General features: G+C 52.0%; 10 protein-coding genes across 10 annotated transcripts; 3 read left to right on the forward strand and 7 right to left on the reverse strand.

Annotated features, from left to right (window-relative positions):
• Positions 1–1,271: 1,271 nt before the first annotated feature.
• N7482_004946 (60S ribosomal protein eL24) lies at positions 1,272–2,149 on the forward strand (the record flags this gene model as incomplete). Its single annotated transcript, XM_056687071.1, has 3 exons — positions 1,272–1,322; positions 1,518–1,661; positions 1,862–2,149. The coding sequence occupies 3 exons, from the start codon at positions 1,272–1,274 to the stop codon at positions 2,147–2,149; spliced, it is 483 nt and encodes a 160-aa protein (XP_056542626.1).
• A 921-nt stretch (positions 2,150–3,070) lies between these two features.
• Positions 3,071–3,729, reverse strand: gup1 (glucosamine 6-phosphate N-acetyltransferase; the record flags this gene model as incomplete). The annotated part of the gene is made up of 2 exons (XM_056687072.1): positions 3,071–3,160; positions 3,235–3,729. The coding sequence occupies 2 exons, from the start codon at positions 3,727–3,729 to the stop codon at positions 3,071–3,073; spliced, it is 585 nt and encodes a 194-aa protein (XP_056542627.1).
• Positions 3,730–4,482: 753 nt separating this feature from the next.
• Positions 4,483–6,481, reverse strand: N7482_004948 (class II fumarate hydratase; the record flags this gene model as incomplete). The annotated part of the gene is made up of 5 exons (XM_056687073.1): positions 4,483–4,669; positions 4,764–5,781; positions 5,854–5,942; positions 6,054–6,208; positions 6,266–6,481. The coding sequence occupies 5 exons, from the start codon at positions 6,479–6,481 to the stop codon at positions 4,483–4,485; spliced, it is 1,665 nt and encodes a 554-aa protein (XP_056542628.1).
• A 450-nt stretch (positions 6,482–6,931) lies between these two features.
• Positions 6,932–8,164, reverse strand: N7482_004949 (alpha/beta hydrolase; the record flags this gene model as incomplete). Its single annotated transcript, XM_056687074.1, has 3 exons — positions 6,932–7,189; positions 7,244–7,561; positions 7,628–8,164. 3 exons carry the CDS (start codon positions 8,162–8,164, stop codon positions 6,932–6,934), a joined length of 1,113 nt encoding a protein of 370 aa, XP_056542629.1.
• Positions 8,165–9,442: 1,278 nt separating this feature from the next.
• On the forward strand, positions 9,443–10,803 carry N7482_004950 (putative aspartate transaminase; the record flags this gene model as incomplete). Its single annotated transcript, XM_056687075.1, has 3 exons — positions 9,443–10,525; positions 10,579–10,684; positions 10,742–10,803. 3 exons carry the CDS (start codon positions 9,443–9,445, stop codon positions 10,801–10,803), a joined length of 1,251 nt encoding a protein of 416 aa, XP_056542630.1.
• A 412-nt stretch (positions 10,804–11,215) lies between these two features.
• N7482_004951 (putative chitin biosynthesis protein (Chs5)) lies at positions 11,216–12,582 on the reverse strand (the record flags this gene model as incomplete). Its single annotated transcript, XM_056687076.1, has 2 exons — positions 11,216–12,391; positions 12,511–12,582. 2 exons carry the CDS (start codon positions 12,580–12,582, stop codon positions 11,216–11,218), a joined length of 1,248 nt encoding a protein of 415 aa, XP_056542631.1.
• Positions 12,583–12,995: 413 nt separating this feature from the next.
• On the reverse strand, positions 12,996–13,463 carry N7482_004952 (uncharacterized protein; the record flags this gene model as incomplete). Its single annotated transcript, XM_056687077.1, has 1 exon — positions 12,996–13,463. One exon carries the CDS (start codon positions 13,461–13,463, stop codon positions 12,996–12,998), a length of 468 nt encoding a protein of 155 aa, XP_056542632.1.
• Positions 13,464–14,058: 595 nt separating this feature from the next.
• N7482_004953 (translation initiation complex factor eIF1A) lies at positions 14,059–14,693 on the forward strand (the record flags this gene model as incomplete). The annotated part of the gene is made up of 2 exons (XM_056687078.1): positions 14,059–14,079; positions 14,265–14,693. 2 exons carry the CDS (start codon positions 14,059–14,061, stop codon positions 14,691–14,693), a joined length of 450 nt encoding a protein of 149 aa, XP_056542633.1.
• Positions 14,694–16,147: 1,454 nt separating this feature from the next.
• Positions 16,148–18,427, reverse strand: N7482_004954 (uncharacterized protein; the record flags this gene model as incomplete). The annotated part of the gene is made up of 6 exons (XM_056687079.1): positions 16,148–16,651; positions 16,726–17,584; positions 17,631–17,757; positions 17,808–18,014; positions 18,114–18,248; positions 18,298–18,427. The coding sequence occupies 6 exons, from the start codon at positions 18,425–18,427 to the stop codon at positions 16,148–16,150; spliced, it is 1,962 nt and encodes a 653-aa protein (XP_056542634.1).
• A 435-nt stretch (positions 18,428–18,862) lies between these two features.
• Positions 18,863–22,606, reverse strand: N7482_004955 (DNA repair protein rad16; the record flags this gene model as incomplete). Its single annotated transcript, XM_056687080.1, has 8 exons — positions 18,863–19,777; positions 19,826–20,903; positions 20,953–21,429; positions 21,485–21,536; positions 21,584–21,654; positions 21,710–21,797; positions 21,858–22,213; positions 22,449–22,606. The coding sequence occupies 8 exons, from the start codon at positions 22,604–22,606 to the stop codon at positions 18,863–18,865; spliced, it is 3,195 nt and encodes a 1,064-aa protein (XP_056542635.1).
• Positions 22,607–23,445: the final 839 nt, after the last annotated feature.

Genomic DNA, 23,445 nt, shown 5'->3' on the forward strand with positions numbered 1-23,445 from the left:
TACAATATCTAGACGACGCAAATATTTCAAAGACGACTTGCCAGGATGCTAGATTTCCTGAAGTATTAGCCAGTGATGGACAAGACTTGGTGATAATAGGAATAGATCCTAACGACAACAATTTGTTCATGCAGCCCGTGATCTAGACGACTCTTTAAGAGAAAGCTCTCTAAATCCCCGCCACCAGTTCGATATGACGACCTTGCTTGATTCTAAATACAGGAATCAAGGAATAGTGAATCCATACCATGCTTAGTTGAGCCAGCGAAGCGAGAATCTTTTATAAGTAACCACCCCGACAAGTGCGCATAGTATAGTAGATAGTATATCTACTTTGTGAAGCACGACTAACCGCTACGGAGATACCAATCAACTACCTCGCCCGGAAAACTAGCCTTTGCAATTAGTGCTTCCTTTCTAGAGATTCGAACTACTCGAGTTCCTTAATTCTCTAGACCATCCTTGGGGAAGAAGCACACTTTCAAGTGTTCTTCCTTCTACTCGTCAAGATCTAAGATTACTTATGCCCTGGAGTGGTGCATTTAGAATGTTTCTGCCCACGTATGTACCTACTATGTAAAAGCCCCAGAAGGAAAGAGAATGTTCAAGCCACCTGAGCATGCAAGTATTCCAAGAATTTACATGCCGTACAAGATAGAAATAGCAAATGTATAGCGTCATGCCCGGCGGAAATACTTCGACTTACATGAGATTTACGAACAATTGCCCGATATTGTTAGAGAAAAGTAAAGAGCAATGGTGATTCCTGTTAATGCAAACAGCAGGAAGCGTCGCACAAATTTATGGGGCATAATACCGCCAGACTAAAAATGCACCATGGGCAACATTCTTGGTTTTTACGGTCATTTTTCCATTTCGACAGGAAGTCATATTTCAATAGAGACCATGCTGATTATGGAATAAGTCGGTGTGTGGAGGATACACAATTAAATAGATTGTTAAGTAGTGGACAAGCAGCCAGCAAAGCTGAGAAGAAAACGAGTCGACCCATCACCATGACTTGAATGCGATTCGTGGCCCGTATAGTTGCGGTCCCATATTGGAATAGTGCAAATCAAGCGCCCCCGCCTCACCATTCCTGATAGCCAGATCACGTGGTGATTGCTGTCCGCAAAGGGCAGAACGAGTCACGTGTCGCACTTTAGCGAGGCGCACCACAATTGGACCCAGCAAGGAAGAACACCGCGATCCCCGATTTTCGACCATCACCCAACGCCAACCGACACCTCGTCAGCGCATCACCCGTCAAGATGCGTACCTACGACGACTCCTTCAGCGGCCAGAAGATCTACCCCGGCAAGGTGCGTTTTTATTTCCCCCGTCCGCGTGTGGGAGAAGGAGGGAAATGTGTGGAATCGACTTCGACCATCGACATCGCCGCGACACCCTCCACCGACGTCCACGACCTGCTTTCGCGATCACTGAGACTCGCTTCACACGCAATATTTACTTTTCGGTTGTTTTGGGTCGCTAACGCTTTGTTTGTGGTGTTCTAGGGTAAGCTGTACGTCCGTGGCGACAGCAAGATCTTCCGCTTCCAGAATGGCAAGTCCGAGTCGCTCTTCCTCCAGCGCAAGAACCCCCGCAGGATCGCCTGGACTGTCCTGTACCGTCGCCAGCACCGCAAGGGTATCTCTGAGGTCCGTTATCAACCCCTCCTTTCGTTTTCGTTGGAATCCTGCGGTGGAACATAAGGCCGCCTCGTCAAGTGCGAATGGCACATCCTTCGACATCTCGATACTTGAATAGACGGCGCAAGAGGATGAATTGTGATACCAGGATGCGTTGGATGAATATAATGGACATGGAATGCTGACTGGGTCTTTTTCATGATATACAGGAGGTCGCCAAGAAGCGTACCCGCCGTGTTGTGAAGAACCAGCGTGCCATCGTTGGTGCTTCCCTCGAGCAGATCAAGGAGCGCCGCACCCAGCGCCCCGAGGCCCGTGAGGCCGCCCGCAAGCAGGCCATCAAGGACGCCAAGGAGAAGAAGACCGCCGCCGAGTCCAAGAAGAAGGCCGAGAAGGCCAAGACCGCCGCCAGCGCCGCCAAGGGTGGTGCCCAGCGCATTGCCAGCAAGCAGGGTGCCAAGGGCTCTGCCCCCAAGGTTGCCGCCAAGTCCCGCTAAATCTGTCGTCTGGCAATGGGAAAAAGATGTGTTTTTTCTTTCGTGTTGACGGTTGCGATATGATGGAACTTGCGGACTCGGGTACTGGAGTACGACTGTCTCTGTGAGGACGGGGCTTTGGGCCAAACTACGTTTTTACCCTTGTTTCTGGAAAACTTTTATGCAGAAAAATGGGAACAAAGGAATCTACGAAAATTTTCAAACCACCGCAAGAAAGCATTCTTCTCTGCTTCTGGCAGAGAACAACTTGTCCTCCCGATTTGCGTTTTTGGGCGGCTCGTCTGCCTATTGAGAGTGTGTACTCTACGGATGTGGTCCATGTACTTCCGTGCCATTGGGTGTAAACCCCTTCAGGAGTTACGACTCATGTGTTGTAATTGGATGTCAATCTACTGCCTTGTATGCATATTGGCTCGACATGAAGTAGTCTCGTAGTTGAGGTTTGTTTGGTTGAACTGATACATTTGCAGTGCGTCTATTAAAATCTACCATCTAAAATATCCATCCGCTCAATTCCCAAGCTGACCAACTTCTGCTTGACACCACCAAAAGCACTCTATGGCGCAAACGAATGGCCTTGCAAGCCGAGCTGCTCAGCAGTCGCAGGGGCCTCAATGACGGCAATCTCTGTGGTCATGGCAGACACGCTGTAGTCGAGTGGACCGGGGTCGCGGGCGCGCGCTCAGGATCGATCGTTCCTGAAAACCTCTGAGCACGACAACGCTCTACTGTCACTCCGACAACGATCAAAAACCGGATGCGAGCTCTATGCTCGGCCCGGACAGGCGGATGTTTTTGCTTTTTCACAAATATCAGTATGCCGCGCAAGGCAGCGTAAGCCCTATAGGGCAGATTATCCGAATGCCCCAAACGCCGGTAACCCCCGAAATCCAGAAAACGCATACAACTCTGAAGATCCGCTCAGTAGTAATGAGCCATCTCCAGACCGGCACGCTTGAAGCCGCACTTGACGTAGAAGCCCTCGTTGGGCTCGGAGCAATCCAGAATGCTCTGCAGGGCGGTCAGCATGTGTCCATGAAGGGCATAACCCACAAAATCGCCCAAAGAGAAGAGGGGAATCTTACCTTATAACAGCCAACCTGCGCAGCAACGAAATCTAGCGCCTGGATAATCCGCAGACCCAACTTCTTGCCCTGTTGGTTCTTCTCCACCGCGATGTCTTCGATGTGTCCCACCATGCCGAGCGAGTGGATGAACTTGCGCTCAACGATCAAGCTGCCGGTACCGACAATTCGGTCTTCGCCGTCGCACACAACCAGCATGTAGTACTCGTCGTTGCGGGAGGCGATCCAGTCGTAACGTTGGTTCCACTGCTCCTCGCTAATCTCGCCCACGGTCGTCAGCACGCGCAGCACGTCCAGGTAGCCACGCTGGTAGTCGGAGCGGCGCAGCGGGCGGATGGTGTAGTCGGTCGGCAGGATTGATATCACCTCGGGCGAGATCAGCGACGAAGAGAAGAGAGGGCCATCATTCTTGATGTCGACGGGGGTGACGGAGGCGTTCATGGTGGGCTTGCTGGGCTCGGCGAAGGTGGTGGCTGCGACAGCAGGAACGGTCATTGTGATCTGTGTTTGGTGGATTGGAGAGAAGACCTCGGAAATTCGAATGCGAAGGGGATAAGGAAGAGGGAGGAGAAGCCGGGGAAAAGGAATTGAGATCGCAGTGGGTTTTTGTGTTGATCCGTCAGGAGAGGGGCGAATCGCTGGGACGGCGGGGCTCTAGTGCAAGGGTGATCGACCGAGCGGCAGTCTCTGGAGCGAAGCCAGTGTGGATGGGACTGAGCGAGAGAATGGGAGAAGACAGGTTGTTCGGACGGTGTGAAAGATAGGAAGGCGTTACGAACAGAAGCGAACAAAGCCGAGGCGGAGGATTGTCAACAACAGCGGTCCATGGTTCTTCTGGTGGCTGAGACTTTTGAGACATGGTGGCCCCTGGGGCTACTATTAATACGCCCATGCCGCGTCCCGAGCTCCTAGTGGATTCTTTCCTGCAACCGCAGATTCCTACCAGAAGCTTAAGGTGAAAAACAAATTTGTCCATAGCTCAAATATGATCGACCTCTCCGTGCTAGACCAGGTACCTACAATCGCACACGCCGTAGCTGAGCCTATGCTTAACTAGGGAATGACTTACAGCGTCGTCATTCGAGAATCCAAGACGCATGCAAGTAGCAAGACACCTAGAATAGGCCTCCTACAACCCATAAAATAAAATAATAAGAAAACAAAATGCAAAAGTTTCTTCAGTATACAAAGCCTATGGGTACTTGTCTATAGTGGCACAGGGTTGGAACAGCACTTGGTGCGGTCCATTTATTTATGCTCCTTGGGAGCCAGCATCAGCTCGGGGCGGACATATTTGTCAAAGTCCTCGGAGCTGAGAGCCTTGAGCTCCATGGCGCTCTCCTTCAGGGTGGTGCCCTTCTTGTGGGCGTTCTTGGCCACCTTGGAGGCCATGTCGTAGCCAATGACGGGGTTCAGGCAGGTCACGAGCATCAGACTAGTGGGAAAGGTTAGAATCTTGACCATCCAACCAAAAAAATGGGGGGACAGGGAAGATGAAATGAAGGGGATTGGGGGGGAGGGAACTATACCTCTCGTGCAGGAGGGAGTTGATACGGGCCTCGTTGGCCTCCAGGCCATCCACCAGGTGGAGGCGGAAGCTGTCCATGCCGTCGGACAGGATCCGCACGCTGTGGAGCAGGTTGCGGATCATGACGGGCTTGAAGACGTTCAGCTCGAACTGGCCGTTCATGCCGCCGACAGTCGCGGCGACGTGGTTGCCCATCACCTGCGCACAGACCATGGTCAGGGACTCGCACTGGGTGGGGTTGACCTTGCCAGGCATGATGGAAGAGCCGGGCTCGTTCTCGGGCAGGATCAGCTCGCCGAGACCGCAGCGGGGGCCGGAGCCGAGGTAGCGGACATCCTGGGCGATCTTGAACAGAGAGCAGGCCAGGGTGTTGAGGGAACCGGAGGCTTCGACGATGGAGTCGTGGGCGGCCAGGACCTCGAACTTGTTAGGGGCGGTCTTGAACTCGGTGCCGGTCATCTTGGTGATTTCAGCAGCGATGGCTTCGTCGAAGCCCTTGAAGGTGTTCAGACCGGTGCCGACGGCGGTACCACCCTGAGCCAGGAAGCGCAGGTGGGGGAGGGAAGCCTGGACACGCTCGATGTTGCGGTCGAGCTGGGCGACGTAGCCGGAGAACTCCTGGCCCAGAGTCAGGGGAGTAGCATCCTGCAAGTGGGTGCGGCCAATCTTGATCAGGTGCTCGAACTTGTCCACCTTGACCTGCAGAGCATCGCGCAGCTTCTTGAGCGAGGGGAGCAGGGTGTTCTCAAGCTCGAGGACGGCAGCAATGTGCATAACGGTGGGGAAGGAGTCGTTGGAGGAGGCGGACATGTTGACGTGGTCGTTGGGGTGGACGGGCTTCTTGGTGCCCATGGTGCCACCCATGATCTCAATGGCACGGTTGGAGATGACCTCGTTGGAGTTCATGTTGGACTGGGTGCCGGAGCCGGTCTGCCAGACAACCAGCGGGAAGTGGTCCAGCAGCTTGCCCTCGGCGACCTCAGCGGCGGCCTGCTTGATGGCCTCACCAACCTTGGGGTCTTCATAGAAGATGATTGTCAGTACCGTCAGATCTCGACCGTACTCACTCGTGCATAGAGTGTATCACTCACCAAGGCCGTACTTCATGTTGACAGTAGCGGCAGCACCCTTCAGGATACCGAAAGCCTGGACCACGGGGGGGGGGCATGCGGTCCTGGGGCTGGTTGATGTCGAAGTTACCCAGGGAGCTGTTCCCAAATTACACATCAGCTTTCCTGGCCAGTAGACCGTATACCGTCTTCGCCATCGAGTTCGTTCGGGTTCGCCTTACCGCTGGGTCTGGGCACCCCAGTACTTGTCCGCAGGGACCTGAACATCGCACCTCCAGGTTAACTGCTGGTCATGGTATGACGAGGGGCTATGGCAGTCGACGTCACTTACCTGGATTTCGCCAAAGGCATCGCTTTCGGTACGAGTAGCCGAAGACTAGATTGCGCGCATCAGTGAACCGAGTCCAGCCGCGGTAGACCGCGCCTCCCTTACCATGCTGATAGTTGTGCTGAAGGCTCTCTTGCTGTTGTTCAGGAACTGGAGGCGGGGGAACTGGCCGAGTTGGCGGCTACTCAATGCACGGCTAGCAAAGGCCGGGGAGCGTGCAGCAACCGACAGGACGCTGCGGGCTGCGGGGTTGACAGCTCTGGCCGCATGTGTCATGGTGGCCATCGAGCGCACCGCGGCTCGGGAGGAGGCAGGGTTCATTGTGACCGTGGAATTGCTTGCTTTCAACAAGACAAGGATGGAAAGGTCCAATTGGCTCGCTCAAAGGCGTCTGGGATAATCAAGCAGGGCTAGGGACCACGAGTCTCCTTTGAAAAGGGAGCAGAGCAAAAACTGGAGATGGCCAGCGACTCCGACTCTCTCAGCCGAAATTTCCCGGTATCCGCATGACCGGCCGACGCTCCTCTCCCGAGTCAACTACCGGTAAGTTTGGTATGCAAGCGTATGGTACGGGCGGTCACGCCTCTTCTACGTTCACCACGTCATGGCGCACGATATCAGATCGCGCCAAAATCTGATATTAACAACACTCTTTGTTTATTGACACTGTATAGCTAAGCTCGGCAGATTTTATGGCCGTCTTTCTGCATGTCTTTCCACCTAATGCAGAAGCTACGACGTCGCCATCATAGCTAGCTTTACCGGGCCTTCCTAGGCGAGGAGCTCCCGCTTCATCGCCGCAACCACCTGTGCATTATACTCTCGCCCGCTCGAAAGAATCCCGTCTAGCGCAGCAAACGTGTGTGGGGTGCCAGGGAATCGACGCAGCTCAACGCGGGTACCGGCAGCCTGGAGCTTAGAGGCATAACATTCGCCCTCGTCGCAGAGGGGATCTAGCTCCGCCGTCGACACCAGTGCCGGTGCGAGGTTCTCAAAATTCGGTGCAAACATGGGCGAAATTTTCCAGTCCTGGATCAGTCAAATCAGCGTGGACTCTTCGGTTCTATTCAAGCAGATGCTTACATCTTCAGATGGTGCTGGGCGAGGCACCCCAAGGAAATGTCGGTGGAAGTACGCCATCCGCGCTGCCGGGAGTGCTGCCGTGAACTCCATCTCCCGGTAGGACTCGTAAGGACAGTTCTCACGTTCAAATATTCCTTCGGGGGTAAAGCTACTGTGCAAATCGCAGACGGGAACGGTTAATACCTGGAGTCGTAGAGGAATACCTGCATCGCGGCAGAGGTGGCCCACGACTGCTGCGAGATGACCTCCTGCCGAAACACCACCCACAGCGAATCGATCGAGATCGAGATTGAAATCCACTGCTTTCTGAGACCGAATCTGTCCCTCGTATTCAGTCTGTTAGCTATTGCTATTGGGTATCTGGAAGCCCAGGCTCTATCTCACCCAGTTGAAAGCCGCCCAGCAGTCATCCACGGGGATTGGATAGCGGTGCTCAGGCGCAAGCCGATAGTCCACATCAAAGGCAACGACGTCTCCTTCAAGGTCATGCACCACTCTCTTACAAAAGTCATGGTCGGCCATAAGCCCGCCAAACACCCACCCGCCCCCATGAAAGTTCACATAAGCCGCTCTCTTCTTCGGCTGGCCCTCGGCATCTTTCTTGGGCGCAGGCTCAAAGATTCGGACTGTGATCTCTCCTCCCTTCACGGGGCATTTCTGCTCAGAAATGCGAAAGATATCGGGGCCTGTCGCGCGACCATAGGAGATCGTATATCGCGCGGGGTTCTTCCGAAACTCGTCTATAGGCACTTCATGGGTGTGCAGGCGGCCTGCGTTGTTCCTAGAGTAGTATTCGACGTAAACTGGATCAAACCGAGGCAGCAGCTGGGGGGGAATGCTGTTATGCAGGGGCTGCAGGATTTCGGGGGCTCGCCATTCATGCAGAGCTGGGTTACAGGCTTGAGGGGCTTTTTGGGACATTTTGAGGATGTATAATCTTTAAGATATTCGATATATGGACTTGCACCGAACACCTGGCGCGACCGTCAATAGCGAGGGAAAGGGCTCAGGCGTTTTACCGGACATGTTGCGATCCTCGACCGATTGGCTAGCCTTCATGGCCGTGGTACAAGCAGTGCGGGGTTAGCGACCAACAAACTACGCTCCTTTCTACGGAGAGAAGACCGAAGGGTCCGGTGCAATATACAACCCTTGTCAGTATGTATTTTTTGTGTATGATTGGCAAGATCAGTTTCTCGTTTTCCTGCTGGAGAACTGGATATCGTACATAAATTTTCAACAGTGGACAACCGCGTCCAGTGCCGGGCTTCTTCCTTGTTTTCTGGTCCTCTTCCACAGGTTTCGTCCCTTTTGCTAAAAGAAACGTAAGAGGCTATTCAAGTCTTCTTTCATAGCCCCCTTTCTATCATAATGTAATGTTTATGACCTATGTGTACCAAGTGCACCAAGTGCACCAAGTGCTTGTGGAGGTTTTTCAATTTGGAGGGTCAGGTATCTAGCATCTATATATTTGGCTCAGGTGACCCCATCCACACCGATGCATCAACCACCGACAATTCTTGTCACCATGAAAGTCTAATATTCCGAGAGCAACTAAACTCAAGAATAAACACCAAACGGAAGTATAAGTAAAAAGACAAGGTCTAAGTGGATACTTCACCGAAGTTGTCAACATACATCAGATGATGGTGTGTTATGCAAACTATTTTCTATAGTGGGTCCTCTAGCAACTAGAGGGTCATTATAGTCACTTAATACGGTACGGTCTACCGCAATAATGCCTCAAAACTAGAAGGTAATAACGGGGACGCGTACGAAAGGTATACTGGTACCTTCATTCAATGAAGAAAAGTCCTGAGGATTACTCAGTGGAGAGAGTCAGCACGCACCCCATGACGTCTTGTGCAGATCTTAGAGTTTCGTCTCCCACTGTTTTAGATCGAAGTTCAAGTTCTGAACTCTTTCATCTCCCTTCATCACTGGCAGGCTATCGACGGCTGGTTGATGATGGCAAGCATGATTCCTCGAAGAGATGGGTTATCCGGTCCTAAGCGGTACTTCCCGAGGGCAGAAAAGAGTCTCGGGGTGGACAGCGATATCGGGTTGAGTCAGCGCCCCGACTGAGAAAATTGTCGCTACATATTCGCGATACTTGCTCTTCTCTCCACGAATCGACCAATCCCCGCGAGACCCAATTGAACAGAAACCCCTACCTTCAATCTTCGCGCACAATTCACCATGGCCAAGCCTGTCCCTACCCGCCTCACCGTGGCCCCTGTGCTCCCAGACGAGGTTTTCACCTTAAACGCCGCCTACTTCGCCGACACATACCCGCAGAAGGTCAGCCTGGGTGTGGGTGTGTACCGTACAGACGATGGAAAGCCCTGGCCACTGCCGGTGGTCCGGAAGGCTGAGAAGGAGCTGGCGGAGGACGACGACCTTATGCGACATGAGTACACCGCGATCGAGGGCGACATTGCTTTCTTGCCGCTCGCGCAGGATTTGATGTTCGGTTTCACGGGACAGCAGGGTGAAGAGGAGGCCAAGGCACGCATCGCTACCGTACAGACGGTCGCCGGCACTGGTGCCAACCACTTGGGTGCCCTGTTCCTCGCCCACCACATGAAGCCCCCAACCGTCTGGTTGTCGAACCCCTCGTGGGCGAATCATATGACCATCTGGGAGCTGGCCGGTGTGCCTCGCAAAACCTACCCCTACTACCACGCCGCGACCCGGTCCTTTGACTTCGACGGCATGATGTCGACTCTCGAGTCCGAGACTCAGGAGGGCGACGTCGTCCTGCTGCACGCCTGCGCCCACAATCCCACCGGCCTGGATCCGAGCAAGGAGCAGTGGATTGCCATCGCTGACCTTTGCGAGCGCAAGAAGCTCTTCCCCTTCTTTGACTCCGCCTACCAGGGCTTCGCCTCTGGCTCCGTCGAGGAAGACGCCTGGGCCGTGCGCTACTTCTTCAACAACAAGCCCGACATGGAGATGTGCGTGGCGCAGAGCTTTTCTAAGAACTTCGGTCTGTACGGCCAGCGCGTCGGCGCTTATCACTACGTGACCAATCGCAATGCTACTGCTATCCGCGACGTCATTGTTAACAACCTTTGCCACCTAATTCGTGCCGAATTCTCCATGGGTCCCCGTATTGGTTGCAGCATTGTGAAGAAGATCTTGACCAATGACGAGCTGGTGGCCGACTGGCACCGGGACCTGCAGGTCATGAGCTCTCGTATCCAGTCCATGCGCCACGCTTTGTATAATGAGCTGGTTCGCCTGAAAACCCCTGGCACCTGGGAGCATATTATTGAGCAAGTAAGTCCCTTCGTGTTCCCCAAAGCCTGGCAATTCGCTGACCCACGATCCAGAATGGCATGTTCTCCTACACTGGTCTCACCCCGAAACAAGTCTACGCCCTTAAGGACAAGTACCACGTCTACCTGCTGAAGTCTGGTCGCGCCTCCATCAGCGGCTGTAAGTGCTGCCACCATATTTCGTTGCTGTTACCTTTACTAACATGAATATGTGCAGTGAGCCAGAAGAATGTCGCCTATGTGGCCCAGGCCATCGACGATGTCGTTCGGAATTTCTAAGCCAATACCATTTTAAGATTGCATGGACGAATTCGAGTGAATTCGATTGCACGGCGTTTCTCGGAGGGATACATTGCCTTTCGGATAAAATCCTGATTTATTAGGCTCTTGGATATGCATTGGGAAGGGAATTACCTGCTCATTTATGACCGTTGATGATAGAACCCATATAGAATGACAAGAACTCGATGTATAAATGGTGATAAAAGTATGGTTGAAGCCAAATCGCATTAAAAAAAACTATCTACTGTACAATAGAATAGCAAGAAAGAAAACAAGGGTGGGCATCGCTACTCATAAATAAAACCCCCTGCCGATAAAGAAAGCGCCCCAGCTCAATGGCATGAAACTGTACTGGATATAATCGTAGACGTGCCGGGGTAGACGGAAGGAAGAGAATACAAAAAAAACACTAGAGTGGCACTTCATTGAAGTCGCTCTCGCTTTCTTTGCCCTTGCCCTTGGTGATTTCGTCATTACTTGTGTGCTCGGAGTCTCCCTCGGGCATGTTCTGTGGGAGTGTGCTCTCTTTGCTGGCATCCTCGTTGTCTCCCTCAGGCAGCGCCTCGGCATTCTCATCTGATCCCGGTACCGCTACTGCATTGCCATTCAGCTGAACCGGTTCGTCTGCACTATCGGACTCGTCCTTCGGAGGCGGAGGAGGAGGCGCATCATCCTCGACTTCGGATTCGACTTCCTCGGCTAGTGCTTGCGGCTGGCTGCTTGTCTCACCCCCCGGGAACGGCGTGAGTGGCGGTTCAGCTGCGGCTGGATCCTCCTCATTAATTGGGGGCTGGGAGCCGGGCCGGCCCTGGTTGGCAGTCGTAGATGTCGACATGGTCGAGGTGGTCCGTTGGTGAGAAGAGCCGTGGATTACACCGAGCTTGCGTGCCTTGGGGTCTGCATTGAGGTAGTAATCACGTACACCGACGATCGTTCCCTCAGACTCGCACGCATCCACCCATTCCGGCACGACAACCGGGATGTTCATCTCCACAGCCTTCTCCCAGAGCGGACCCCTGCCCTCCGCACAGACAAAGTGGGTGGTGTCAATGCGAACGGAGTCAATCATCTTGCCCCCAATGCGATCCAGTACATGCCCAAGGGCCTCCTTACGTTGCGGGTCGAGGACACCAGAGGTCACAGTGATGCCGGACAGGTCGGTCATCTTGTGCGTCCGGCACGTGAGCTTCTCGGACTGGTAGGTGCCGGCGGTTGTGCGTAGGACTAGATGGAAGGTATACTCGTGGTGAACAGCCAGGCCGCTGATCTTGGTGCTGCGCGTCTCGAGGGGGCGGGGTATCGAGCCTGCCTTGGAGCCATTGCGATAGAGGGAAAGCGATTTCAGGGACGCGGTCGCGAGGTCGATCGGATCCCATTCGAGTACAAGGGAAGTCTGAGTGGCGTTACGCAGGCGCAGGATAGGGGGCGAGGGCGCCTTGACACCGTAGGTGTTCAGGATGCGTTTCTGGAGAGACTGGAAGGCGGATGCGTTGGCTGTCTCGGCTGCATGATTGCGCGCAACGGTGATGTCAACAATGCTGCCGGAGGAGATGCCGTTCGGAAGCAGGACAGAGGGAAATTCGATCTGCGTAGAGGTGAGTACATTAGCATGCTATTGCCATCGTTTGCTTTGCGCAGGGCCGCAGAGCCGCAGTAACATCCTCGATGTTTTGGAGCCCAGGCCACCAGGGGTTGGAAGCTTACAAGGCGGTTGTCCTGGGTTAAGAGGACTGCGACGCCCGCATCTACCTTGCCAACAGTCAAGGAGACCAGCATGGTGAAGGAGTGTCGGGAGAAGTGAAGGGGTTAGGAGGTGATGGTTGGAGATGGGGGGAGAGGAGATTCGGTGTTCGAAGCCCCGGGTGTTGATTCCGCCAGATCGGCATTTAGCGAGGCGTGAGGCAGCGGGAGCTAAAAGACGGCCGCTTCTATATTTACCTTCTCCGCCAGCAAAGATACCAATACGCTGCGCGTTGTTGTTAATAGTTGGTTCAAGACAAAAGATCATATTTACATTCCAGATTTACAAGTAGTAGAGGTGCTAAATATCGTATGATAGCCTAATCACAGCCGTCCAAACGCCATGCAATGCTGCTTCCAAATATAATGTACAGGTAAAAGACAAGTCACCAGTCAGTATGATACAAGGTGGTGTTGTACACGGTTGATCAGAAGCCGCTTGAGGACATTCAAGAAGCCTTTGATTTGTTTTTTGCACGTTCAAGATGCCTTTCTCGCTGTTTCAGAATATTCCGCAAGAGACAATCCGCATCTTTCTGCACCACCTCGAAGCTCTGGTACACGCACGCAGGGCGAATGGTAATGTCCAAAGATCCCAACAGGGCCTGCTTCTTTGTAGAAGGAGGTAGAGAAAGCGGGTGGCCCAACTTATCGAACCCTTGTTGCTTCAAAGCCCCCTGGAAAGCAATGCGCGCTCTGCGCGCGCTCCAAGATCGAATGGTCCGTTTGAACTGGTTGAGGTGCGATACCGATACCCGCCACCATAGCGTATCTGGGTCACGGTTTTCATACATGTGGGCGATTTTAGGACGAATCGGATGGACTGGAGAGCCTAGGTAGCGTTGGGCGACTGGGGGAATCACGGGCTCGGCAGTGTATCGGAAGAGCAGGTTGCTCGAAGAGGAGACCAACCTCATAGTGGAGGATTAATAATAGTCGCGAGAATATGCCAGGAAAGGCTGCTGAGAATTTGAATAGGGACAGCGCATCGGTATCATAGCGAAAGGAAAAGGGAGGTTTATTGAGCGCATTGGAGGCAGCACTGCGGTGCTTTGAGAAGCTTGGGCGCTCAGTCTCGTGCTTGCTTGCCGGTCACGGAACTCAGGCTGGCGGTCCGGAGTTCAAAGTGGTAGGATAAGAGTCATATGTCAAAGTTGACCAGAAGAGGTGCCATTCCCCAGGAACTGAGAGACTTCACAAGCCCTGAAGAGGATTGTGTTTCGCCGTATCTTTTTTCTGCCAAAGCACATAGGGCGGTAACCAAACACTTCCCATCTTCGAAAGCCGGCCACAAATTGCCACAAATGGCCACCGCTTTGTGCCTGATTAGCTAAGCGACAGATTTGGATGCCCGGCAAAGATCCCCCACCTTCCCTTCACTTCTTTCTCCCTTGACCAGACTCTCCGGGGATATCGCCTCGTCTTCTACGTCTATTTTTTTTTGACGGAGAACCAAAAGAGAAACCGACACACAGCGAGACTCAAGTCCAGTGAAGGTCGCACCCCTCCGCTATGCCCAAGAACAAGGGAAAGGTAAGCGCGCAAAATATTCAGCCCCTCTCTATTGGAATGTGTCCCCCCGCCACCGTCACCTATGGATGGTCCACCATCTCCAGTCTGGGTTGATGGGTTTGGAATGGGGCCTCATTTCGATTCCTCCGTTTGTTTGGTACCGCACAAATTATTTGGGCACAAATTCTGACTGATCGGATACACAGGGCGGTAAGAACCGTCGTCGTGGTAAGAACGAGAACGACAACGAGAAGCGTGAGCTCGTCTTCAAGGAGGATGGTCAGGAGTACGCGCAGGTCGTGAAGATGCTGGGCAACGGTCGTCTCGAAGCCCTGTGCTTCGATGGTGAGAAGCGTTTGGCTCACATCCGTGGCAAGCTCCGCAAGAAGGTCTGGATCAACCAGGGTGATATTATCCTCCTCTCTCTCCGTGACTACCAGGACGAGAAGGGCGATGTTATCATGAAATACACCGCCGATGAGGCTCGCAGTCTGAAGGCCTACGGTGAGCTGCCTGAGCACGCCAAGATCAACGAGACCGACACCTACGGCGAGCAAGGCATCGAGGACAACGTCGAGTTCGACGAGGACCGCGAGAGCGAGGACGAGAAGGAAATCGATGTCGACGAGCTCTAAGCTCACCCCATTCCACCCAGGGCTCGATGCTCTCTACCCTGTAAGAGTGCCATGCAGCAGTACGCCATGGTGCTCTTCATGTTCCGCCCACCCCCTCCTACACCGCCGCTGTTGGTTTACGCGCCGTGGTTCATATGCTCTCGATCTGCCGGAGCCTCCTTTGACTCCTGAAGTTTCCGGTATCCGATCAAACGAAGGCATCTCTCAACCGAATCGCGGCGCCTCTTCCATATCGGCCCTGGCTGGAGATGAAGGGACCCCTTTCCCTTCGGCGACGTTACGACAATTCACCAGGGTATAAAGCATTCGACGAGAATGATTTTGGGATTTTGGATGTTGGCCTCTATGGGTTTTGCAGACGATTGTCTTGCAGCTCTGTATCTGTCCTTGCAAAAACACCCGGGATCACGCTACAGAGCAAAAGTGGTTCCAACGCGTATGATGAAACTGCGTGCTTGGTTTCCTTACATTGCATTGCATGCTATGTGCCTCGCTCTGTTTAGCCTTGCTTTCCTTCTATTCCTCTTTGAGTGATATATGTTACGAAAAAAGCTCATGAGAATTGAAAATACTCCTTCCGATATGCTGCTGCTATTCGTAAAACCTTCACGTACTGCATATGTGACATATCTTGGCTAATAAATGCCTTGTTTTTCTGCCAATTTTCTCCTTCCTAAATCGTGCTCCATCTTCCAGGCCTCGACCTTGAAGCTCTAGCATGAAGAACAGTTGCCAAATTGCACCTAGTCCCAGCGTATCCACCCGATCAAACTATATACTCCTCAACTAAAACGGCACGCCTGAAACAGTCAAGACGCCATATTAGCCACTGACATTTTGGGCATGGATGGTGATTAGCTGATGGCAGATCCCCAGGGAAGACAGCGAATTCTTGACACGATGGCTGTTTTTACAAAGGGACTTATCTTGTCTCTTACCAATGATGAATGCTGTCCCGGTGAGCCTTTGCCATCAACTCATCTACATGCTGAGATCGAACAAGAATCTAGCCTGAGATCCGACGCAAGTGGTCTAAGTTTGGGTACGGTTCAGATGAGTTCACCGATACTAAGTATTTCCCACGCCAGCTTTACGTGCGAGATGCGCGCGCAGGATTGTCTCAGACTATGTGATAACCCAGCATACGGTATCTGAGCATGATGGCGATGAGCATGACCCATATTCGGTTGCCATTGCCTACTGGCCCTGCCACATTGCGTTGGGTTTAAACCGTTACATGGCCGTACAAGATTTTCCTTATATCATTTTCCGAGCGTGATTGCCAGATTAGGGCGCTATACTTGATGTCTCATTGGCTGGTAAGCAGGAATTCAGCCTTCTCTAAATTTACTCTATGACCGAAGAGATCGTTGCTTCATACTGTGTGGTGGCCTAGAATGAAGCGCTAGAAATAAAGATGTCATCTACCCCAAATACCAGGCAAGCAAGCATGTTCAAGAGGAACCTAAGCTGCCCTTTCCATTTGTTGAACCCTTCACACATCCTGCTTCGCCAAACATTGACTTTGCGGCTGCTTGCCACACAGTCTCCTGTTGTAGATAATTCTCAATGGTATAGAAGCGCCGGCACTCTGCCGCCTCATAGACGAACTGTAGCGGAGTCTGATCGTCATCTGGATCATATTCGTTTCGCAAATTGACGTTGCCGCTCCAAGCAAATGAGGGATCCATGCTGGGGCTTGAATCATTGAACGCCTTCCACTCCGCTGGTGTTAAGAGAGGCGATGAGGTGCCAGATGTGTTCTGGATCAACTGGTTGGCCTGATAAATGTAGCCGTTAATGTATCCGATTCCGAGCGATTGACCACCCTTCACACCCCCGACTCCTTGCATCGCGGATTCGGTGGGACGGCCCCCGAAGGCAATGGTGCGTACGCCTTGGCGCTTCATAAGCTTGACAAAGAAGGCACACGTTGAGGTGCAGTCTCCATCAGTGATCTGACATTTGAATCGTTATTAGCCTCCGTTGGTGGAAGAAGTTAGAGTGGAATGAATGTAACGAAAGCACTCACAATGGCAATACTATCAGCCGGAAACAAAGACTGTTCAGGATTCAACGGAATAGGTCCGTAGCCATTGATGGGGAAAGTCTGACTGGAAGTGGAAGTGTAGTTGAAATTGGCCAGCAAGCTGGACGAAGGACTCCCTAAAGCCTCATTTGGCCCATAAAGATCATCCCAGGAGCTGAAACCACTCTTCTGGTCCGGAGCGACCATTTGCTTGTACGCAAAGGTATTGCTAGAGTCCTGAGTGGTGGAGCGAGAATACGCTTTGGTGAGGTACTTAGCTGCATCGTGCGCTCGGTACCGTGTCGCGGTGTAGGGGAAGCCATCTGGGAAGAATATCCGGAACATGTCAAGTCCAATCGACATGTATCCGCCCGGATTAGCGGACACATCAATCAAAATGTTCTTCTTTCCAGCGAGAGTGGCGTTGCGCAAAAAATCAACTGCCACCTGAGCGACCTCCTGGGGGCTGGAGGAGAAGGTGGGGAGGAAGATAATGCCCGTATCCTCGAGGCCGTTGAGATTCGAGAAATATCCAGCGATAGAGTTGGCAGAGTTGCGCCACTCTGTATCTGGGAGTCCAGTTACAGATGAGGCCTCCTCGGCATATGGGGAGGAAGTCGTCTCGGCGGAAGGGAGGCTTCGGGGAATACAGTTGGCATTGTACAGGCTGGAGCCGTTCTTATAAGAGAAGAATCTCTCCTTCGGGATGGCTGACTTCTCCACAGTCTGAACAGTTCCATTGCCATACCTGAGAGTTAGCTGGGAGCCATCACTCCAGTCAGCAGTCGTAAACCAGATACCGTTTTGGTCCGTAGGTGTACCGGTGATGCTGCGAGCCAGAGCGGGGAAGACTCGATTATATCTGAAAGTGTTAGAAAAGACTATTTCCTATCGAGAGATGAACGTACTGGGCGTCGCGATCTTGGAGGCTCTGAGCAGAGGCATATGATTCCAGGAACTCGGCTGCGTCGGTGACATTAATGGATACAAGGGAGGAAACATCCTTGGAACCGCTTTGCTGGAGCTTTGCATCATCTGTAAAATATCAGTATTATGTTCACAAGATGCTAGAAGGGGACAAATACTCAAAGTATACACTTCTGGCAGTGTAAGACCGTCTGTCGAAATAGACACCAGAGGCATGTCTACCTCGTAATTGAAGATTGATTGCGAGCATAATTGGAATGCCAAGTGGCCATCGTAGGCGGACTTGATGAGGTGTGAAACGTCCAGATCCATTTCAAACTGGCTAGAGTACTCATTGTTGTTGACCTTGTCCAGGATCGAATCAACTCCCCCAGAAGATCAGTGGATGGCATAGTATAACCGGATGGAGGGTCTATGGACTCATGTTAAGCACGTTCGAAATCAACAGCGCTGAGGCTCCTTACCCTTGAGGATGTCGACCGTTGATTGGAATTCCAGAATCTTGCGGACTTGGTTCAGGAAAGTAGCCGCACGACTCGGTTCGAACGGCATGGACATCAGGCATTCATGTGCCAAGTTAAGAGGGACTTTAGCGCTGACTGCGACCGTTAATCTCGTATTCTCCGGTCGAACCAGTCTGAGACGCACTCTGATTGTTATTGGCGTCCGCCACTAAGTTGGTGATCTTTGCACATGGCTCGACATCGCGTTCACTCTTGTTGGCCCCAACGGTCGCCGCCAACACGACTGGAGCTAACAGTGTCGCCGTGAGATGCATGGCTAGATGGGTGTGTGAAGCATCATAAAGGTCTGAAGTTGCAGTTTCAGGTCTGATCAGGGACAGCCCCAGCATCGGTTCCTTCTCCACTCTCAGGGGGCTTGGTGGACCCTTGCGTGTTGGTGTTGCTATTTTGGCTGATCTGCGCCCAGGGATCCACGCCAAGACGAAAAGCGATGGAGTCGTGCGGATTCGGCCCTGGGGGCATTGAAATTGAGGCCGGATGGCCCGGCTTGTCTGTTGTTTGCTTTGTGCCTGACTCAAAAAACCATGAATGCGACAGATCCGCTTGGCGGATGCAGTCATGTTTTCATTAGAATGGGGGTGCTGCTGTTTACGATTGCCCTCCCTACTTCCATGAATTCCGTCACCAGCTCTCCTCTATGCCTTGCTAGGACTACCCAGTCATCTCGTAAAATGTACATGAACCACCCTTCAATCGTCGAAGACACTCTTTCGGAAGAATGCAACAATATTTCGGGCAGCTTCTTTGCCAACCAACGGGTCCAGCTGCTCCACTTCCATATTGGCGATTTCATGCAGGTTTTCGGTCTCAATAATAAGCCTGTCGAGGGCTTGGGGTGTCACCCCTGGCACAGCCCGCAACATATCCTGCGGGAGAAGATTAAATGTCCGGTGCTCGATTCCAGCTGCGGCCATGATATCACCAGGATATGAAGATCCCGAAATGTCAATGTCTAGCCCGATTTGTACAGCTTGGAGAGGATCCGGCTCGGCGGCATTCTTCTTGAGCTCGGCAAATATTTCAGCCGTTTGGTAAGGCGATGAGGACCAGATTATTTTCAGCCGTGGGAAGGCGAGCGTAAGCAGAACCAATAAATGTTGTGCCGATTTCGGGTTGGAGGGATTGGCGAGTGCACTGGTACTTGAGCTGGTCGCTTGTCCCTTGGAGGAGAACCCGTAGTCGGTCAAGAAAGTTGTGCCTGTGGAGATGGATGCAAAAGCATCGAACGTGAAAGATTTGTTCTGGTCGAACTCAATTAGAAGAAGCGGGTTCTTGTAGTGTTGAACCATTGTCTCAGCCTGATTGTAGAGGCGGCCGTTACGAAGAGAAGAGATCAAGTCGCGAATGGACTTGCGCTCTACGCAAATCTCGGGCGTGAGAACGTAATCACCCACGGTCAGTTGACAGGGGATGACAATCATGTTGTTGCCATGCAGGAGGGATGGGAGAGCGCTTCGAAACTCGCGCACATCAACCACTACCCGTGGAGGAGCTGCCGTCGCTGCGAGCCTTCCACCTCCTGCAATGCGAGTGTTGACTGTACGCAGGAATTGTTCTTGTGGGTCTTCGGCGCGTTTGTCATGCGTCAAAGTAACCGCCATATTCTATGCAAATCAGAGGGAAGATTTTTGACATCTGGGCGGCAAACTTACTGCTTTCTCCTTAATCAACTTCGTGAAGGCATCTTTCTCCCGCCGCACGGCGCTCAAGTACCGCTGCTCCTCGACAGAGCCTTCATAAGAGAGAAAATACACCTTCACATTCCTGCCCACATGAGAGCTGCGATAAACTTCAACCCGGCGGATAAATGCTGCATCCGGCTCGTACATGATGATATACCGAGGTCGAACCTCCTCCAAGATGTGCTCATCCATGTCGCCATCGTATGGGTGTATCATGACCAGGTCATTCATTTCGTAAAGTTCGTAAAAATCCTCCATATCCTCGAGGTCGTCAACAACGATCTCCTCCTTTTGTATTTCTTCGGCCTCGGTGGGCTGAATTTCCTCGAGTAGGCTAAGGACTTGCGCCGGTAACTCGACCTCTGTTTGGACACTGCTGTCTGGCACCCGACCGGAGGCTGAGTTCACTGCACCTCCTCCACGTACCCGGCGACGTTTATTGGGAGGAGGTCTGCCCTGTTGCTGGCCCGGCCTTGCTGATTCTGCACGCCTTTCCCCTTCTCCGGTATGGGATAGGTTCTTGTTAACATTAGACAATGACCGTTTCCAGTTAAGATAGTCTCGCAATCGACGTCGCATCATCACTTCTGCGGAGGATTCATCATCATCGCCCTCATGATCCATGCGTGACGCATGGTTGACTTTGGCATGCATAGTGCCAATGTATTCTCGAAGCTGACGGCAGGTGCGTTGGTCACTGCACATAATCAATATCGTTCCGTTGGAGTCTTCTGTGCTCGCTGGGTTCAAGTAGGCATCCTGCTCTATTTCCCCAAGGACCTCTGTGAGGACCTCCCACTTAGGAAGAGGTTCAAGAACGGGCTGCAACTCTGTCGAAAATCTAGTTGATGACCAGGCTCGGGACATCTCGTCGTTGATTTTGCCCTGATATACTCGCGATTTTGCTGTTTGAAAAAGAACATGGGCAGCATCAAGGAAAAGCCAGGGGGAATAGCTGTGTTTGTTGGATCCTGGAGGGGGCGAGTGCGCTGACACAATTGTGTCTAGGTATTTCATAAAAGACACCGCATCGTAGGTGAGCAGAGCACTGCACCCGGGTTAGAAATTTCAAAATGAATAGCCGGGGACCAACGAACTGCAGAATGCCCCGAAGATCAGTCAGATCGCTGACGATCTGCCTCGTCCTAAAGGTCACGCGATGCCAGATGGGATCTAACTGTCGTCGAATCGAAACATCGAAGTTTCTGTGCAAGGCACTATCCAACGTCCACTCCTCCATGTCCAACCCCGTGTTAGATTTCCGGAGCTCGCCAATGCTAATCTCCACACACTCAAGGACGGAATTTTGGATTTCTCTCATTTTCGCGCTCATTGGAACCTCCAGTTCAATAACCTCGGCCTTTCGGTTACCTTCCAAAGCTTCAGCCACAGAGACATGGAATCTAGGCCATAGAGATGCTTTACGAAGGAAGAGATTCCGCAGCATATTAGCGAGCGGGGCGAATCCAGTCGTGAAGGGCTCGGGAGAGTCTGAAAACGCCTTCAAGAACCCTCGCTTATTTGACTGCCGGTAGATGCGAGTTATAAATGCCTCCAGAGACGTTGCCAGAACCCTAGAACTCTGGTCAGCTAATAAAGAAAGGGGTTATGCGTGAGAGCCCTCCATACTTATCAGCATGCAGAATGATCATCCCCGTGACTTTCTCGGGATCAAGAAGCTCTGAAGGATTTAGCATGACTGCAACTAACGCCAGACCTCCAACGTACTTGATAGCAAATCTACAACCAATATCCTGGACGTTACACTCAGAATACCGCCTTCGGCATAGATTCGCTCTCTGACAAGGGAATTAGCATAACCGCAGATGTCACTAGCATGATCTCAGAACTCACCGCATCGGTACTGTGGCCCTTTCCGTATTGACGACCTTCAACCCCCGTGCAAGCGGGGTCCTACTAATCGCATAATGCTCCGCTAATGCTATGAGCCCAGAGTGTAAGCGCCTGACAACCCGCAAAGATCAAGATGGACCCAGCCTACCCTCTCCGATCCACTCATTTTCGCGATCATCCGCACCCACCACCAATACCAGATTATTGCCCGCTGCATCATAGAAATGAAGGAGATTCGTTACGAGGTGAAGCAGCCCCAGGCCGCGAGCCAGGATAACCAGCTCATCCTCGGCGCGTAGTTCGGTGAAGATGTCCTGCTGGTATTGCTGGATTTGGAGGTCGTTAGCAACAAGCGTCAAAAGTCGTAAGATAGAAAGGCATTTACCAGCGGCAGAGACAGCTTCACCGGCACGTTCGTTCGTTCCGGTGGCATGAGGAGCCCTTTTTGACGCGTTGATGAAGGGTGGCCACACGCCCTTGAAAGCCGTCGCGAGATCACGTGCACTATGATGCAATACGTTTACGATGTTTAACCAAGAGTCTTAAGGTCTTGCACAGGCATGTAAGTCAAACTTGATTGAGGATATATGGTGTAGATCAATAGTCATGAGCATTTCAAGTTGGTACAATTAATTATTCGATTTGTTCAGTTCCTTCATCCGGGCTTCCGTCTCCTCCTTGGACGCCTTGGGCGGCATGTCTAACAAGATATAGTTAGTTGATGTATAGCCAACCTTACTGACGAACTGATTTCTCACTGTCTGGGATATGAGGGCCCTTTGACAGGTGGTCTATGGCCGATGCTTTCTCTCGTTGCTCCCCTGATTTGTTTTCGGACTTGTTGCCTCCCTTCGTTGAGGCTGACGGAAAGTCAGATGAATCGGGAATAACAGGCATCTTGGAATAAGAGATGGAAAGAGGTTGAATGAATATTGAGTGAAGGGCCCCGTTAATAATTCCAATGAAACTAGGTCTAAGTTGGACGGCAAACTTCATGGTGGCATACCATTATTTATCTACATCCGCAGTAGAATGACGTCAGCGGTCGGCTGGTGTGAGGAACGGACGAACGTCTTGGTAAATGCTCCACCGTCGTTTTCATGCTGGTAGGCATACAGTCGCTCCAACCAAGTCCGCACACACCCCCTACCTAGTAGACTAATTTTATAAGTCTTACATAATTTTCTGCCGTCAAAAGTTGTCATAGTAGCCATAGGATCCATACTAATATATACACGTACCATAGTATGTAGTATACCAGCCTTCTGCCTCAATAATCGCCTGCACACCTAGGCGTTTATGGCAGATTAGCAGGTGGTATATTAGGCGGTGGATAGGGGGTGTGCAGACTTAGTTGGAGCGACTGGGACATATTTCACATAGTTTGGACTCATGACGGTATTAGCATCATCTGTACCGACAATATCGGGTCTGTATGATGAATATCGCCCGCTTTCTGCCAAGATGTATTGTTCCCTCAAGAAGTGCTTGCATTTCCTCAAGTCCATGTCTACCAATGCGGACAAGAGTCTGATGGACCAGCTTACTTATATCACCCCCATCGATGCGGAGCCACTCTCATCGCTACCGACAAGGCGAAAGCTGGAGGGTACAAGGTGTTGCATAAATTAAGATGGGGTGGCTACTCGACAGTTTGGGCTGCGCGAGACGAAAGGTCATACATACAAAATGTGACTCACGGTAGTCCCAGCTAATTATATTCTACCCTTGCAGGA

The sequence above is a fragment of the Penicillium canariense genome, assembly GCF_028826845.1.
Source record: "Penicillium canariense strain IBT 26290 chromosome Unknown utg000003l_segment0_segment0, whole genome shotgun sequence".
NCBI lineage: Eukaryota > Fungi > Ascomycota > Eurotiomycetes > Eurotiales > Aspergillaceae > Penicillium > Penicillium canariense.